The sequence below is a fragment of the Balaenoptera borealis genome (assembly GCF_965194805.1).
Source record: "Balaenoptera borealis genome assembly, chromosome: 7".
NCBI classification, from domain to species: Eukaryota; Metazoa; Chordata; class Mammalia; order Artiodactyla; family Balaenopteridae; genus Balaenoptera; species Balaenoptera borealis.
Window position 1 is genome coordinate 26,943,636 of NC_138864.1, and position 18,580 is coordinate 26,962,215.

Genomic DNA, 18,580 nt, shown 5'->3' on the forward strand with positions numbered 1-18,580 from the left:
CTAACACGGCCATAAATATTGGTGCAGAACTTGGCCTGGAAGCTTCCATGTCGCCTCAGAGGAGGTCAGTTAAGGTGTGGAGATTTGTGTGGGTGTGTTGTTTGGTCTTATTTAAAAATATGCTCTTTTTTAAAGCTTATCCATTCGAAAATATAATTACCCTGGTACTGTAGAGAAAATAAAACGTTTCTATTGTTTCAATCCTTTAAGGGTTGATTTTAATGCAAGTAAGAAATATCCGAGAGCAATCTAGCAGCAGACTTTGACGCCCCTGCGTTTCTGAATTCTCAGTCAATGAAAACATGTAAGCCAGGAATATGCCTGAATCTGTGGCAGGAGGGAATAGGTAGCAGCTGTGAAATCTGCGTAGTATGGAGAGGTTGGGCTAAGTGACGATTATGGTCTCTTCTAACGTTAAGTGGCATTCTTCCAAATACTTTATCAACATATATGTTATTTAAGAAAAAATTTATCGTACTTTTCATACTGCTTTAAAAATTCTATTTCATTTAAAATATAAATATCTCTGCTATATCATTAAATATTATTCTATAATATAACTTTTAATGCTGTAGAGTATCCCATCATTTTGGCAATCCTTGGACATTTTGTGGATAATTTTGAAAGTGGGATGAATGGACACAGTATTGAAAAGACTTTCTGAATAAAATTTATGGCACATAAAATTGTATGGATAGGAGAAAAAAAATATGCTCTTTGATTCTTTGTCTTACATTTTCTCAGGTTTGAGGAAATCCTTCAAAATGTTCTTTGCTTGTGGAAAGGGACGTGAGAGTGGATGGAAGGAGGGAGGAGAGAAGGGAAAAAGAAAAAAGCGGAAGAAAGTTGACCTCCTATCCTCCCCAGACTTTTCTGTTCCCCACTTTACCCTCTCTGCTTTCTCCACGGTTCCATTCCCGGCCCCAGCTCCCTCTATTTCCCTCACCCCTGAAGGCCAGCTGACACGCCTTTACATTTGGAAAACCCTTGCGCGCCTGCCCGAGCTGGGCATGCTCAAACGCCCAGGACTGGCTTTTTTCGGTTTCCAACTTTGGCAGCTCTCCCACCCGCGCCCCTAAGGGGCAGGTCCGAACACATCCCTGGGTGTGAGTAAACGGGAAGAAATTATCACGCTCCCGCGGAGGAAGCGAGGTAGGGGAGCTCGCCGCGACGTTCGGCCTTCCGGGGGCGCTCCCCAAGGGCGCGCGCGGTGGCCGGCCCTCGGGGGCTGTGGGGCGCCGGGGTCCGCGGCAGCGTGGGCGCGCGCACCCGTCCGAGAGGGTGATGTCCGAGGGCTCGTGCTCGGGCGCGCGCTCTGGGAGTGGTCGCGGGGCGGCGGGAGGGGCGAGCAGGGGCGGGGCCGCGGCGGCGCGCGGACGCCGAGCAGCGCCGGGCTTCTAGAGGTTGCGGCGCGGCCACCAGCAGGAGGCCACCGGTAGCTGTACGCAGAGCTTGGAAACCCGAGACTTCGGGGCCGCGGAGGGAGGCGAGGCGCGGAGGGAGGCGAGGCGAGGCGCGGAGGGAGGCGAGGCGCGGAGCCCGGCCGTAGGCAAGAGCCGCGCGGTGCTGCTAGCTTCTCTGCAGACAGCGCTCCCCTAGGTCCGTTTCGGAAGTGGGTGGGGGTGGCGTGGCCGGCGTCGGGAGGAATTCGAACGCCCGCATCCAGGAAGAAAGAATTCACCTGTGTTTCGAGGCAGCGCGCCGGACTTGAAGGGAGCGGCGGCCAGCTCTTGCTCCTGGCACAATGGGCTGTACGTTGAGCGCCGAGGACAAGGCGGCGGTGGAGAGGAGTAAGATGATCGACCGGAACCTCCGCGAGGATGGCGAGAAGGCGGCGCGCGAGGTCAAGCTGCTGCTGCTCGGTAAGGGCGGCCGGGCCGGGTTGGCGGGCGGGGGCCCCCGGCGGGCCTGGGGCCAGGGAGTCTGGCGGGTGTGCTGGGCGCGGGCTCCTCGGCATTGGGAAGCCCGGAGGGGACGTGCCAAAGCGGCGGAGGGCGCGTCTTGTAGCGCCCGAGGATGCTTTCGGAGCGCGAGCTTGTGCGGCGCGGCGCCCAGCCGAGGCGGGTGCCCCTCTCCCCGGTCCCCTTCCTCTCTGTTCCCTTGGCCTGGGGAAACTCGCCCGCGGCGGGGCAGGAGCTTCACTCGCGTGTCTCGGTGTGGATCCCGCCAGGAGCCGAGGAGCGAATCGCGAGGAACCCCTTTTCTCTGAAGTTAGCTCAGCTTTGTAAAGATGAAAGGGCACTGGCGACAAGGAAATAAAAGCACATCCCACCCTCCACCCCTCCCCCGCGCGAAAAGCCTTCCTACAAGGTGTCGTATCGCGGTTGTGGTTTCTTCATGTCACGAGTGCCACGTTTTGTGAAATCAGTGCACCTTTTGTGGGGTCTCCGTAGGGTTGAATTGTGTCTTTCTGTTGAACTTCCTGTGGCGACTCAGTAAGTGTTAAGGCAGCACTGATTATATTTATCTTGCGTAAGGAAGTAGGCTATGCTGGACGCTGGATTTTTATTACGGTGGGACATGGAAACCATCAAAGTTAGGCAACACTGGCTTCAGAAAGATACTCGAGCAGTGAAAACCGGTGTGAAAGGTGTGAGTGGGTCACATTGGACAACAGGATTCTCTTCTCTGCTGCCACGGCTTCAGATGAATGAGATTTGCCAGATACACGCAAGGCTCTTACTTGTTCTTAGTATTGTTCTCCTGGTGAAACGCTCTGTGGAGGTCTTTTGCAGTTGTTTGAAGGGAGGGAACGTAAAAAGAGTAAGCCAGGATTTTGATTAAGGGATGCATTAGGAAAATACTCGCAGCTTAAGATTTGTTGATGTGTGAGTTAGGGTTTTCTTTTGTTTGCATCCCCATACCCCCCAAACACACACCCTGTAGGCAGTGAAGTAGGTGAAAGATTTCTCAGAATCTTTATTTGCACTCCCAGCGACTGCTTTTATTTTTGTAACGGTTACAATAAAACAGAAATACTATCGCACAAACCTGTTTTCGGTGAGCTTCTGTTTCATTGGTTTAATGACTGCAGGAAAAATGGTGGGTTTTTTCTCCATTACTAGTAGGCTTAGAAGCAGCAAACTTGGCATGACTAAAAGTAATAATGATCTGAGTCATTCTGCAAGTAACTGTGAAATAACTTTGCATTTTAAAGACCTGGTGGTTTTCTGCACCCCCGCGCCCCAACGTAAATCTTTCTCAGTTAATACTGTTTACCTAAGTTTTTACATTAATGAGAAATATTGTCTTTTGAGGAAGTCAGTGTATTTTAGTGTATTGAGCACAAAGGTGACACACACCTTTGTATGGAAACGTGTAGGTGCTCCTCTTTCGAATTCAATGTGCTTGCGACAAAAATGGAAAAAGGATTGAAAAGTTCTTTTCCTGCAGTTTCTGCACTCCTGCTCTGTTATATTATTTCAGTGTATTGTGTGACCTGAGTTTGAGTCAGCCATCCACCATGTTTAAAGCATTGGAAAGTGAGTCCTCTGGTGTTGTTTTATGCTTTAAATAGATGTCTGTTAGAGAGAGATGGGCTAGGATCAAGGTCCACCAAGTTGGCTTTTGCTTATATTCAGAAGAGATCACTGTTTCTCAACTTCAGCACTGTTGACATTTTGGGTGGAATAATTCTTTGTTGTGCGGGCTGTCTTGTGCATTGTAGGATGTTAAGCAGAATCTTTGGCACCCACCTTTTAGATGCCGGGAGCAGCCCCCCTCCACCCGTGACCCAGAAAAGTCTCCAGATATCCCCCAAACATCCCCTGGGGGCAAAAATTTAATCTTGGCTAAGAATCACTGTTCTAGACTAACAATTAAATATACTTCAGTGTGTAACATAGAACCCAAAGTTGCATCTCTACCACGAACTATAGTGAGATCCGTGAGAAAGGTGTAGCAGAGTTGCGATTTTCAGAAGTTAGGGAATTTTTGTTTCTCCATACCAATAACATTAGAAAGCTTTCACAATGATTTTAAAATCTTTAGGTAACTGAATTTCTTCAGCTCTCTTTTCTAGCTTTAGTCTCTTACTGTTCCGTACACCTTTTCTCTGTAGAAATCCCCGTCACAGCATCCCTGTCTTGTTGGCCCAACACTCCTCTTTGTCTGGCTTACTCCCATTCTACTCTACCCTTTTGCCCAGAGTTCCAGCATTCTAGTTCCTATAAACAGAATGTTGGCTTATTCTTGGAATGTTTGAAAACATTTTTCTTTTTCCTAGTTTGACTTCAGCAGTGGAGGGTTGACCTTTGGTTCCTTTTTGGATGTTTAAAGTTATACGTGTAAGGAGCTCAGTGAAATCAGTCCATGTAAAACACGGCAACTGAATCAGTTAGAAATGTGAAATGGTCTCTAGGTAACCTATAACCAATGTCAATTCTGTTTACATCAGGTTTTCCTCCGCTTCACTTTTGTTTTTCTCATCAAATGATTTTTTTTTTTCATTTAAGGTATAAAGCACATTTAAGGTGGTATAGTAAATAGTTCACTGTATTTCATTTTTCTTAAGGCATGTGTTGTCATTTTAGACATTTGGGTTGAGAGATTCGGGTATAAGACACATACAAAGATTTGGGCACTGGGTGTCTATTTTATACATATATGTGTATATATACTATATATGTATATATATGTGCATATATATTGTGTGTGTGTGTATGTATATATATATATATATATTTTTAAACTCAGAGGTATTTCACTATCCTTATTAGGAGCAGTGAATTAGGCCTTAAAAAAAAAAGAGGACCTAGTCTAATCCTTGACCTAAAGGAAATCAGGTCAGGGTTTGAGTGGTTCTAAAGATTTAGCTTTCAGGCTTTAGTATTAGAATAATAATCCTAAATAATGAAACTTATTTTAATACTTAAAGTTTTCTTTCCATTGTATATGACTGATTGTCTCAAGGAAAACATCATTTATTGTTATATCTTTGAGGATGTTACAACTTATCCTTTTAAGGGTATAGCATTAGGCCTAGGTGGTTGTTTCAGTGAGACTACATTGTACATATGGGTACTTATTAAATATCTTACGGTAATTTTCAAAGATATGTGAGGGTAGAGTATATACAAGTAAAATTTTTATGAATTAGTTGTTCTTAAATTGTTTCACTCTGGAGTTTTTTTTTTAATTTTTGAAATTTATTTAATTAGTTTATTTATGGCTGCGTTGGGTCTTCGTTGCTATGCGTGGGCTTTCTCTAGTTGCGGCAAACGGGGGCTACTCTTCGTCCTGGTGCGCAGGCTTCTCATTGCAGTGGCTTCTCGTTGTGGAGCGTGGGCTCTAGGCGTGCGGGCTTCAGTAGTTGTGGTAAGCGGGCTCAGTAGTTATGGCTCACGGGCTCTAGAGCGCAGGCTCAGTAGTTGTGGCGCACGGGCTTAGGTGCTCCGCGGCATGTGGGATCCTCCGCGGCATGTGGGATCTTCCCAGACCAGGGCTCGAACCCATGTCCCCTGCATTGGCACGAGGATTCTTAACCACTGCGCCACCAGGGAAGTCCCTTCACTTTGATGTTTTGAGCTTGTATTCTCCTTCCCTCCTTCCATTATCCTTCCCTCCACCCATTATCCTTCCCTCCACTGAACTCATCCCCACAAACAAACAAATACAAATCCATACCCTTTATCTCTTTAACTTCTTAAAATGAGGTGAGGGACTGGATCTCTTCTGCCTGGTGAATATTTTTACATTGCTACCACCCACCAGCTATTTGAGAAACTAAACCGTTCATCTTTTTGGCTTTCTTTAATCTTGCCCTGTGACTTCCCTAGTTGAGAAATTCTGGCATTGCAGAACTTTTGATTTTGCATTGCTTTAGCCGTTTCCTTAGAGTTGGCTCAGGATCTTAGATGTCAGAAAGCCCCTTTCCTTAAGTGAGTGAATGGATCTGGTATTTCTACAGGGGTTATGTGCTTCTCTCTCCCTCACCTACTTTGTATTAGCAATTACTTTACTAGAAGCCGCAGGTGGTGTTAACGTATGTTTTGAAAGTGCTGATTTTTCTGTATCTTTTGTTTTTCCTTCTCACTTTTATAGTTCAAGTTCTCCTCTGCCTCTGGCAGCCTATTTCCAGTAGACTTTCCTGCTTCTGGTCTTTGCCTCTAGCCTGCAGTAGGTATCATGCTAATGCCTTGCTCGGAAAACCATTCTTGACTTCTCCATTGCCTGCAGAATAAAAACTTTCTTCTAGACCTGGCTTCCCTCTAGCCTCATACTCTTTTCCTCAGGGCACCGTTCTTCTCCAAACAGGAATAGTTGGCATATGACAGAGCACATTTGCTCTCTGGTTTCTAGTGTGATTTAACTTTATGCCCCGCCTGCTTCCCCCACTAGTGTGAGACTTCAGGGGCAGGATCTTTGTAGGTCATCATAACAAACCTTTCCTTTTGTCATGAGCATATTTAGTTCTTAATTATGTTAATATCTTGTGTAGGATTAGGATTTACCTAGAATATAAACCTTATACTTTGCCATTTTCAATATTGATGGGAATGTAAACAAAAAGGGAACAGTAAAAGTAAATGACAACCAAAGTAAGCGCATGGTATCTAAAAGTAAATTGTTTGGTTTAAGAATTTTTTTCATATTTATAAGAACTTTTCACAGTCGTTATATTTATTTGACAGTTTAGATAAATTCAAGAAAATGACAATGGATATTCATTGGAGGAGGGTCTTCTATGTTGTTATAGTGTTATAGTGTAGTGTTTGTCCTTAAAATAATTTTTTTTGGTAAGGATAGATCTCAGGTTTTTTTACTCTTTATTTTTGGCCTCTTAGCTATAAAGAGCATGAATCTTGTTAACTTGTCAATGATAGGAAATACAATACCTGTATTATAGGATTTAGTCAAAGATGTTATTTAAACCTGAAAAAGATCACTGTAATTTTTAAGACAAAAATTGAGTATCCAACCACGATCTTAATTTGTATTTTCTTATGCATTTCTCTCTGCCTTGGAAAATTCAAGATACCACAGATTGACATGGGAGGACCTGATGTGTTTGTCACATTTCTAGGTCACATAAATTTCTTGGTCACATGTTCTGGCACGCAGTTAGCCAATGTCTGACTTCCCAGAGTGTGACATTGGTGAAGCTCAGATCCCACATGGCATTTGAGTTGAATGAGCTAAGGTCAACTGCACCTAGTCTTGTAGCGCTTAGGCTGCTTTCTGTCATAATTTGTTCAATACTAATTAAAAACTTTAACAGAAATAGGGTTAAAAATCTTAACAGAAATGGGGCAAAAATAATTTTAAAACGAATGTTCGTTACCATAACTTAGTGACTTAAAACAATGCACAATTTATTAACTTTACGTTTCTGTAGTTCAGAAGGTTACACCAAGCTAAAATCAAGATGTCAGCCAGGCCGCTTTTCTTTTGCAGGTTGTAGAAGAGAATCCGTATATTTGCTTTTTCCAATCTCTGTCTAGAGCAGCAGTCCCCAACCTCTTTGGAACCAGGGACCGGTTTTGTGGAAGACAGTTTTTCCAGGGGCGTTGCGGGGCGGCGGGGAGGTGGCTCAGGCGGTAACGTGAGCAGTGGGGAGCGGCGGGTGAAGCTTCACCCACTTGCCCGCCGCTCACCTCCTGCTGTGCGGCCGGGTTCCTGACAGGCCTCAGACCGCTCTCGGTCTGCGGCCTGGGGGTTGGGGACCCCTGGCCTAGAGGCTACCTGCTTTCATTGGCTCATGGCCTCTTCTTCATCTTCGAAGCTAGCAATGGCTAGTGGAGTCTTTCTCTTGTAGCGTTACTGTCCTGTCTCCCTCCTTCACGTCTGAGGGCCTTTGTGATTACACTGGGCACACCCAGATAATCCAGGATAACAGATGCATCTCAGGATCCTTATCTTAATCACCTCCGCCAAGTTCCTTTGCCATGTAGGATAACACGCTCACAGGTTCCAGGGGCTGGGGGCATGGGCATCTTTGGGGGCTATCATTCTGTCTACTTTAGTCTGCCCTCTGGCTCCCAAAGATTCATGTCCACCCCACATGCAAAATGCACTTATCCTGTCCCAACATCTCCCAAAGTCTCAACCCCTTACAGCATCAACTCAACATCCAAAATCTCATCCAGATCTCAGAATCTAACTCTGGTATGGGTGAGATTCTCCATATAATCCATACTGGGACCAGATTTCTTTCTCTCTGTGAACCTGTGAAGCTAGAAAACACATTACGTGCTCCTAGAATATGGTAGGAGGGGCACAGTGACAGAGCAGGCATAGGATACCGGTTACAGTCACTCGTTCAGAAAGGGGGAAAGTGGAAAGGAAAAGGAGTGAGTATTCAGTCCCATGCACTTTCCAAACTACTTTAGGTTTCAAGGCCTACAAATAATCTTGGTGACTCTGCTTGACTTTCTGGCCTCTGGACTCTTCCCTTCAAGTCATCCTTCCTTTTCAATCAAAGGTAGCACATGTTTGCAGCGGAGTAATGTTATCAGCCTGTTTCTTGCCTGTATGATGGTGATCTGGCAGCATTCTTTCATTTTGTACTCTTTTTTTTTTTTTTGAGTTTTATTTTATTTTTTATACAGCAGTTTTCTTATTAGTTATCTGTTTTATACATATTAGTGTATGTATGTCTATCTCAATCTCCCAATTCATCACACCACCACCACCGCATTATGTACTCTTTTAATTTATCTTTTCCTCTCCCATTTTACTATAACCGGTAAGAAAAAAAACAGGTCACAACTTCAACAATTTGCTTGGAAATCTCCGTGTCTAAATATTCAAATTTATAGTTTACAAGTTCTGCTTTCCACATAACTGCAGGACATAATTCACTTATGCTTTGCCACAAAATAACAAGGATCCTCTTTCCTCTAGTTTCTAATAATATGTTCTTCCTTTCCATCCAAGTCCTCACCAGCAGCACATGTAAAGTCCACATATCTATCAACAGTCTGTTCATGACTGTATTTAGTTTTCTCTACCATGTTCCTCACTTTCTTTTGAGCTCTCACCAGGGGAGCCGTTAACATCTGTGTTTTTAACAGCGTGTCAAGGCAACCTAGGCTTTTTCTATCATGGTCCTCAAAATTCTTTCAGCTTCTACCCATTGCTTAATTCTAAAGCCATTTCCACATTTTTAGTGTTTGTTGTGGCAACACCCTACTTCCAGATACCCTCATTGATACCTCATGTATAACTTTAGGAAATGCATAATGATGGTAATTTTATATTCTTTGGTCCCTTATAATTTATGTGACTGTTATGGTAATAGCAAAACCACCAGTTTCTGGTGTTTCATATTGAACTCATGGTACTTCACTTGTGGATTAATGTGAACGAATAAGACTTTCCTTTGTTTGCCTCCTCTTCAATGAAGTTTTTCCTGACCATCCAGTCTAAATTAGTCTTCTTTGCTCTCCCTTCCAAATTAGAGTTTTGAAATCATCTTGTGCATTTACTTTTTTATTGTCTGTTGCATCTCTCCGTGGGGATTGGCTCGTCAGAGCACGAATCCTGTCCAACTTGTTTATCACCTAATGAGGTGGCACGTACTAGTCTTTTCATAAATGTTAATTAAATGAGTGACTAGTTAAATGATTCATTTTGAGTAATAGTCTTTTTTTTTAATTTTGTTTTTCTTAATTTATTTTATTTAATTTATTTTTATTTTTGGCTGCGTTGGGTCTTTGCTGCTGTGCGCAGGCTTTCTCTAGTTGCAGCGAGCGGGGGCTACTCTTCAGTGTAGTGCGCGGGCTTCTCGTGGCGGTGGCTTCTCTTGTTGTGGAGCATGGGCTCCAGGCACACGGGCCCCAGTAGTTGTGGCACGCAGGCTCAGTAGCTGTGGCGCACGGGCTTAGTTGCTCCGCGGCATGTGGGATCTTCCTGGACCAGGGCTCGAACCCGTGTCCCCTGCATTGGCAGGCGGATTCTTAACCACTGCCCCACCAGGGAGGTCCTTGCCTGTCCTTGTATGGTGAGAATTGTCATTGGTGGCATTTGTAAAGTGTCTTTCATGTTTTTGGTATCCAGTTATGCCTTAAGTTTACAAAATCCTTAGGAGAATTTACAGTCTACTCAGGGAAAGAAAATATGTACATAAAGATAACTCCTTATAAGGGAAAATGGGGAAGAAGTGGTATAAACAGATACCCGGGGACATGAGCTTTAATATCGGAGTGTGCATTGTTGATCTTGTGGGATGAGGGCGTAGGTAGCATGCCTCTCAGAAATTACAGCAGTTAAGGATCTGTCCATTGCCTTCATGTATTTCTCTCTCTTTTTTTGGCCGTGCCTTGCGGCATGCGTGATCTTAGCTCCCCGACCAGGGATCCAGCCTGCACCTCCTGCAGTGGGAGCGCGGAGTCTTAACCGCTGGACCGCCAGGGAAACCCCTTCATGTATTTCTGAGCAGACTTTTGGATCCTGATTGGCTGTAAGCTCTGTATTATACAGAAACCTGCAATCTAGAGGAGACTTTGCCATCTATAGTTTAGTTTTCTTACTTTTTCCACGTATAAGGAACTCGGGCTGTAAAATGTTTTCCTTAAGACCTTGGGCAAGTTATCCAGTTCTTTAAACCTCAGTTCTCTATAAATTCCAGATAATAAACGTACCTACCCTATAGGGCTGGGGACAAGATAAGCTAATGTATCTACAGTACTTAGAGCAGTTGTACATGGCACAAGTTTTTATTAAATATAAGCTGTTATTATAAATACTTTAGAGACTCTTTGCGATCAGCCCTCCCTCCCTGCCTCCTTGTGGATAGATCCATTTATGGTCATAGACATTAAATCCTTTTGTCGGCTCTTCTTAGCAGAGGGTGTGCACATAGCAAAGATTTCAAGAAGTATAAACTCAATTGTAATTACTAGTTTCTGGTCCCACCACAGCTTCCTTCTGGGGCTTGGACTTCTGTTACAGACTCCCCACTGGGAACAGACCAGGTAGATATCTGTGCTAGGTTAAGAATTCTATAGAGCCTGAATTTTGAGTAATTAGAAAACTTTACAAATGATTTAAAAGTAATTTCTCTCCATTTTATTACCCATTTTTAGAATAAATGCAGTAATTTCCTGCAAACTTTCCTTTTATCTTTCTTGAAAATAAAACACAGCTGTTAATATAAATTACGAAACATTGAGTTGACTCAAGTGAATGTGCCATTTATCAGGGGAGTTTATGATTACTTCCTACAAATTTTAAAACTTTTCTGAAACTCCCTGTACTGATAACTCAAAGAGATTACTAATAAAACTCCAGAATTACAATGAATTTACTTCTAAAAGAGAAGCAACATCTCTTGAAAAGTGGTCGTAACCTTGAAATAGAAACAAGCATTGAATCTGTGACAGTATTTATGCCTTTTAATAATTTTTCAAAGGAGTCACTTAAGACTTAGCCTTGAATTACCTGGAATTCCTCTGTTTACCTTGCCTTTCTAAGGTACCCTCCAGATTCTTTTTTTTTTTTTTTCCTGGTAATATACTTATCTAATGTACATTATATTTTTTCTTGTTTGGGCACATGCCTTTTATTTGATAGCCTTTCATGTATTTAAGAAGCATGCAACCTGTAAGTAAACCACATTTAAGATTAATATAATATAATATAATATAATAGGAGTTAGAAGAAAACTGCCTTCTGATTGGTAGTTCTGAAGCTAATCTTTTGAAGCATAACATATTTCTATGCAGTTTGAAAATTGATCCACTGAGTTTTCACAAACTGAGCACATCAGTGTCATCAGCAACCAGATCAAGACATGCCTGCAAGAGATGTGTTGTGACAGTACAAAGCGGTGACGCCGGTCAGTTGAGTTGCTGGAACTGATGAGAAGGTGCCCCTCCCAACTCTAGGCCAGCGCTCCGTACTCACCCCCACTCCTTCATCCCTTCTTACCCTCAGGACCTTCCCATCCTCCATGATTCTCTCTACCATCTTCACGCTTTAAAGACTCCTGTGCCCTGCTCCGTAAGCATTCTCAAGTCATGCCCAGCATTAAAAGTAATAAAAATCCAGACAAAACTGTTCATACCGTCCTTAAATAGTTTTTCATCCCACATTTTGTCATCTAAACTTTTCAAAATATTAGGCTGCATTCGCATCTTTTTCACCTTCCATTCAGTCTTTAAACTGCTTTTTATTTTAAAATTGTGGACTTTTCCAGTGGTACACAAGTATTGGGAAATATCACAGACACTCATGGAACACACATCAATATATTTTTTTAAAGAGATAGTATCTTGTGACTTTTCTCTCTCCACTGGAGTTTCTTTTATAATTAGTTTGGGCTTCTCATTCTAACTTCTCTCTCTCTCAACCTCTCTCCTCTCTCCTGTTTTTTATCTCCCTATTTTTTGTGTGCTACTTAGATATCTCCTAATTTACTTTCTCTCTTCAGTAATCAACTAATGTGCCTTTTAACATAATTGAGTCTTTTAATGGTGACATTTTTATTTCTAGAAACTATTTCTAATCTTTTAAAAATAGTTTATTGTATTTTCTGTCTTTTTTAAAAAGTAACTTTCATTAATACTACACTTACTTCATAGTCTCTTTGCAAAAAATTGATTTTTTTAAAAAAAAAATCTTGCTGTTCAACTACTTGTAGGGTCTTGACTGTATCTCATGGTAAGTAGACTGTATCCTCTTGTAATTTTTTTTGTGAGCATATATTTACCAACACGTGGCCTGTGTGAATCCTGGTTACCCTGGACTGGCTGCAGTTTTCCTTTCAGTCTTGCGGGTGGAGGGTGGAGGGCAGGTTTATTTCTCATTTACCTAACATGGTGTTCCGAAATTGAAGGCATCATCTCTCAGCCACTTATCTACACTTTCTCCTTCTTCCTGTTTTCTTCTTCTTAGCTCCCGGCACCACCAGTCCTTGACTTCTTATTTGTCTTCACACCCCATTAGTCAAAATCTCCATTGACTTTATTTTCTAAATATTTTAGTTATTTCCCTGCCTTACTTCTTATCATCCAGCAGCGCTGAACTTATTTATTCCTGTGCTGTTTTTTTGCCTCCCTCCACCCTTTGCTCACGTGGTCTCTGCTTAGGTTGAGAAGGGTGTGTGCGTGTGTGTGCGTGCGTGCGTGTCCGTGTGCGAGCACGGTTGGGGGGGTCTTCTGGGGATCCTCGTTTACTTGCATCGTGCCCGTGACCCTGGCAGCCAGCTTCTTCCTTGTCTACTGGCACCCACTGCTTAAGTGTGGACGTCCTTGTTGGTCCATGATGTCTCCTTTTGATCATAGCCAGGACCAGCTGTCTCACTGTCGTGGCCCTCCTTGCTCTCTCGCGGACGCTGTGGGTTTCCTGATCTCGCGCCTCCCCAGGCGGCCCTTTGCTGCAGAGCCGGTGCGTGGTAGCCAGGCTCTTAGCCCCCGAGTGCTCTGCTTTCTCCAACCACCTCAAGCACGTTGCGGGTTCTGAGTTGCGATTCTGGGGTGGTGCCATGGTGCTGGGGGAGATGAGCTCAGGTGTTCTCTCGGCAGACCCCCACATCTCCGCCAGGCTGCGTGGATGTGTTGCTGCCTCGGCGACTTTCTCCTCCCTGGATCCCAAATACGCCCCTCTGCCTTTAGCCATCTCCTCATCCTCTCTCACGTACCATTCACCCCTGAAACTTTGGCCCAAAGAGGAGATCAGGATAGAGGTGACTCCCTGCCTCCTTTATCCCCATCTGCCTTCTGCAGTTTGCTCCTAGGCCACTGGGTCCCTTGTGGCTGCCAGGGTTACAGTCTTGCCATGTGACGTCTGGAGAGTACACCACTTGTATTCATCCATTTGTATCTAGATGACACTAAGGTACCCTGTCTGCCTCTTTCCCCTTATTCATGTACATGCAAAAGATAAAAAAAACCACAGTAATTTTCAAAGTAGTTCTCGCATTACATTCTCTCTTATCCTTTAATTCCTGCTCCCACGCTGGTTTTTTCCACAGTTGTATGTTCTTGCTGCTCCATATGTGCTCACCTCATTTTCCTACAGCAGCTCTTCTTAAACTTAAACTTTAATACACATAGAAATAAGTTGGAATCTTTTAAAACGCGGGTTCTCATTCAGTAGGTCTGGGGTGGGGCCTGAGTTTCTGCGTTCCTCACGAGCTCACAGGGGTTGCCTGGGCTGCTAATCCACAGTCCAGTCCGTACTTCGAGAAGCAGAATCCTAGAGGTGATCCTCCTGGGTCTTTTCCATTTATCCATTTTGTAAGCATTTTTCAAGACTTATCCGGTCTTTGCCACATTCATGAAGCCTCCCATAACCTTATTAATAAAGTATTTAAAACAGTGCCTTGCACGAAGTAAGCACTCATTATGTTTTATACATTCACATGCATGTACACACATATGTAATGCCTACCCACCTAGTGTTATATAGTTAACTTCTGATGTTAATCTGGAACCTTGTTTTAGTAGTGCATTCTGAGAAAAAACTATTTGATGTTTTCTTGCACGGAAACATGCGCTTCCTGGAAAGTGATCAAAAACTGTAATTAGTGATAATGAATCTTCTGTGTATTTAGTAAGAATTTTTACAGTGGATTGCTTCTTGTGATGATATGATTATTCAGGTCAGGTTGAATGTGACCTTATAATAATGTTTTTATGGACATTTTCATCTGGTAAAGTTCATGATGAAATTCCTTTGTTAGAAGTAAGTAAAAGATGGTTGCAAATTCTGAGCAAGTTTATAGCCATTGCTATTTGTATATAATCTCAGCTCTCCTAATCTATATGCACATATAACACATTTTCCACTGCCCTTAAAAGGGAATTCTGATCTTAGAAAACTATCCGTCACATTAATATTTACTGACAGGTACCTACGAAATGTGTTTAAATATAGCATAAATGTTCTATAACTTCTGCTTTCATCATAGTATCATTAGTTGGTTGGGCTTACTTTCAGTTAGTTATGACATCTGGTTCTTATGAAATGTGTAAATTCATTCAACAAATATTTATGGAATGCCAACCCTATGGCCTGCATTTAGGTTTCTGGGAATGGAAAAATCATGGGGAAGAGGAAATTAATTAGAGAAAGTATTCTTTAAGCATTTTACCATTAGATAAAAACAATATGGTTATTTTGGCTTGTTTAGTATAAGTTTAAGTATAAAAAAATGGGTTCTGGGTTTCTTCCACTCTGCCGTTTGTCTTAGTAAGCCTTTGTGGTAGATCATTTTAACTTTGCTTTGGATGATTGCATTTTATACGTCAAGTTGAATTTTATTGCTTTTTGCCAAAAGCTATTAAAAAACATTCAGAGCAGAGAATAAGTAATGAGCTCCACAGTAACTTATACTGTGCACATAGTGACGCTTAGTATAATTTCAGAACAAACTTCCTGAAAAGTTATCAGTCAACAAATGTAGCCCATTGTAGTTTTAGCAGTCACATCTGAAATAGTTTCAGCTCTAATCTAAGAAGTATACGAAGAGTGATTCTGAAAAATATGAAACTCTAAACAGAGTCTTCCTAGTGGCTACCTTTTGAGAGTCAACTGAACTTATGCTTTATAATTCATAGACTTGTGTAGATTTTGAATTTATTTGGGGGTGTGTGGATGTTTTTGTTCGTTGTGGACAAATGTTATTTTAAAAAACAGAAACATTAGAAAATTCAAAGAGAATGAGCCTGTCAGATATGCAACTTATTTTTTCTGAATAAAGATAGCAAATGCCATGAGGAATTTCTAGAATGGATCCATGTACATGGGAGAATAAGTTGCGAGTTGAACTTTAGTATTTTAAGAATCATATGGTATTCTAAAAAATAATTTGGTATAATGGTTTCATCTGGATCCTGAAAGTTAAGATTAGGTATTTGGATTTTATGACAGTTTTAATCGTTAAATATTATGTGGATAAGTTTGCAACCAAGAAAGTCACCTTATTTGATAGAACGTTTTGAGTACAAATATAGAGGTATATTTATTTGTCATGTGTTTCCCATATAAGTAGTCTGTGATTGAAGAAAAGTTGGTTTTTAGTAATGTGTATATCATTTACATTTGTTGCATTTTCACAGTTTAGTTTACTATAAAGTTTCTAAAATTTGATGTATATGTCTTAAATTGAAGCAGTCAGCCAGAGCACTTGAGTTATTAAAAGTACTCTTTGAATACATTTCTTCTGCTAATAATGGATTATATAATATAGATCCAAGATTATTTCATACTTTAATGCAATCTACTTTTACAATTTCAGTATTGAGATTTTATAAAAGATACATTCTTCAACTTTCTTGGGCGTAACATATCCATAAACTGTTTTTCTTCCTTCCTAGCTGTTTCTCTAATGTTATATTTAATGTTTATATATCAGTCTCTTAAAAATAAATTGGCATCTGTGCTGATAGGTATAGTAAATATCTGACATGATAAGTGTGTGAAGAACACTTCTGTTTTTGGGTGGGGCTCTTTATGGGCTAGGAAGTGATACTCCTCAAACCAGCTCTTGCAAAGAAGGCATCATTATCACAGAAGACTCAGAGGAAGCCCAAGGCTCAAACTCTTTAAAGCTGGTGTATCAGGAACCAAGACCGGTGCCTTTGGTTCTGGAGCTGCATGACATTGCCTCAGTGATTTCCACCCAGCCTTTGGTTTCCTCATTCCACGAGCTTTAAGTTCAGCTCACACCACTCACTGCCTCATACCCTTAATTAGTTTTCCAAAATCAGACAAATCACCTGCCCATCTCAACTTTTGCCCCAAGCTCTGGATTCATAGGTCTTTGGTAAGTGAATATTGGGCTACCTTTTGGTCACGTGCTCACTCTTCTCTGGTCTAGGCAGCTGTGCTGTGAGAGTAGTGCAGGGTCATTGAGCCTGCTTCTCAGTAAAGCCAAGGAAAGGGCTGTCAGACTGTTTTAAAATAAAAAAAAAAGCATGGTGTGTGCTTCCAAATCCTTTATATGTGCACTTTGGACATTTGGGAAGATAAACGTTTGAGTAAGTTTCTTTGGACATTTGGGAAAATAAACCTTTGAGTAAGTTTCTTCTCTTGGTGCACTTTTTAATTTAATTAATTAATTGGCTGCATTGGGTCTTCGTTGCTGTGTGCAGGCTTTGTCTAGTTGCGGCAAGCGGGGGCTGCTCTCCGTTGCGGTGTGCAGGCTTCTCATTGCGGTGGCTTCTTGTGATGCAGAGCACAGGCTCTAGGGTGCGCGGGCTTCAGTAGTTGTGGCGCATGGGCTCAGCGGTTGTGGCTCGCGGGCTCTAGAGCGCAGGCTCAGTAGTTGTGGCGCACGGGCTTAGTTGCTCCGCGGCATGTGGGATCTTCCCGGACCAGGGCTCGAACCCATGTCCCCTGAAATGGCAGGCGGATTCTTAACCGCTGTGCCACCAGGGAAGTCCTCTTGATGCATTTTAAACAGCTGACATAATTGTGTGTGTGTGTGTGTGTGTGTGTATAAAAAACTGTTTTGTCTTAAATGTTTACCTGTCATTAAATGTTTTCTGTAAATATCAAGTGCACTGGCTACATAATCCATTTTATAGATCTGCTATGATTTATTTAATCATACTAATCTTGAAAATTGAGATCTTTGAGTTTTATGATCAGATATTATGCTGAGATGATCATATTTTATGCATATATCATTGCCTGTATCCCTGATTATTTCCTTAAATTACTGGCTTAAAAGGTTTGAACTGCTTAAAGGCTTTATGTATACAGGTAAATTGCTTTCCCCAGTTGTTCAGGTTTGTACCCCTACAGGTGGTATGTGAGGCTGCTGTTTCACCTCACACTCATTAGCATTGAGTATTCTCATAAATACTAAAGTACTAAATCGAATAAAAATGGCTTCACATTGTTACTTTAATCTGCAATCTTGGATTTACTAAAGGGCAGTAGAAGGGCTTTCTGTTCTAAAGAAGTTAATCTGGTCCATTTTGAGATTCATCAGAACCTGTCCTGTAATACTCTGCATACTTTTGCATATATTTTTCCCCACTTATGTTCTTCTTTCTTGATTTTGCTTTTTGACACACATTGCTTGTCTTACTTCAAGTTAAATAAAAAGGTTGAGAATTGTTTAAATTGTTAGACCATATAACTATGCCTTGATATTTTTATATTCACTTAGTTATAAATGCCTTCAGGATATACAACCTAAGAACTTTTTCTTATACTATACTTAGTATAAGTATACTTATACCGAGAAAAATATTTTCTGCAATATTGTTAGTAGTAAAAGCAAATTTTGGAAATACCAGAATTACTCATCTTCAGGAGTGAATAAATAAATGAGCAGGAATGAATAAATACGAGTATGTATTAAAAATGAAATATATACAACTATACAAATGAAATACTATCCAGAGAAAGCGAACGTATGATGCATCTCAGTGATAATGTTAAGTTACATATGCAGTTTGCAAAATGATATGCTGTATGGGACATCCATGTAAAGTTAAAAAAAATCTTCAGAACTATACCATATGTTTATAGGTACACACATATATGGCAAAGTTTGAAGAAACGCATGGGGAGGATAAACATCAAATTCAGAGTGCTGGTGATTTCTGAGAAGGGAGAGAGGGAAGTGGATGTAAGAGAGGTATGTAGTGCTTTATGTCTCAAGTAGCATGCTGGATGCACT

At 41.7% G+C, this 18,580-nt stretch overlaps 1 protein-coding gene across 1 annotated transcript in view; it reads left to right on the forward strand.

Annotated features, from left to right (window-relative positions):
- Positions 1–1,150: 1,150 nt before the first annotated feature.
- The window catches only part of GNAI1 (G protein subunit alpha i1), an 89,709-nt gene continuing 72,279 nt past the window's right edge, over positions 1,151–18,580 (forward strand). Inside the window, exon 1 of the mRNA XM_082399407.1 lies at positions 1,151–1,862. Within this exon, the coding sequence (XP_082255533.1) occupies positions 1,745–1,862 (118 nt within the window). The 5' untranslated portion in view covers positions 1,151–1,744. The remainder of the gene's footprint in view (positions 1,863–18,580) is intronic.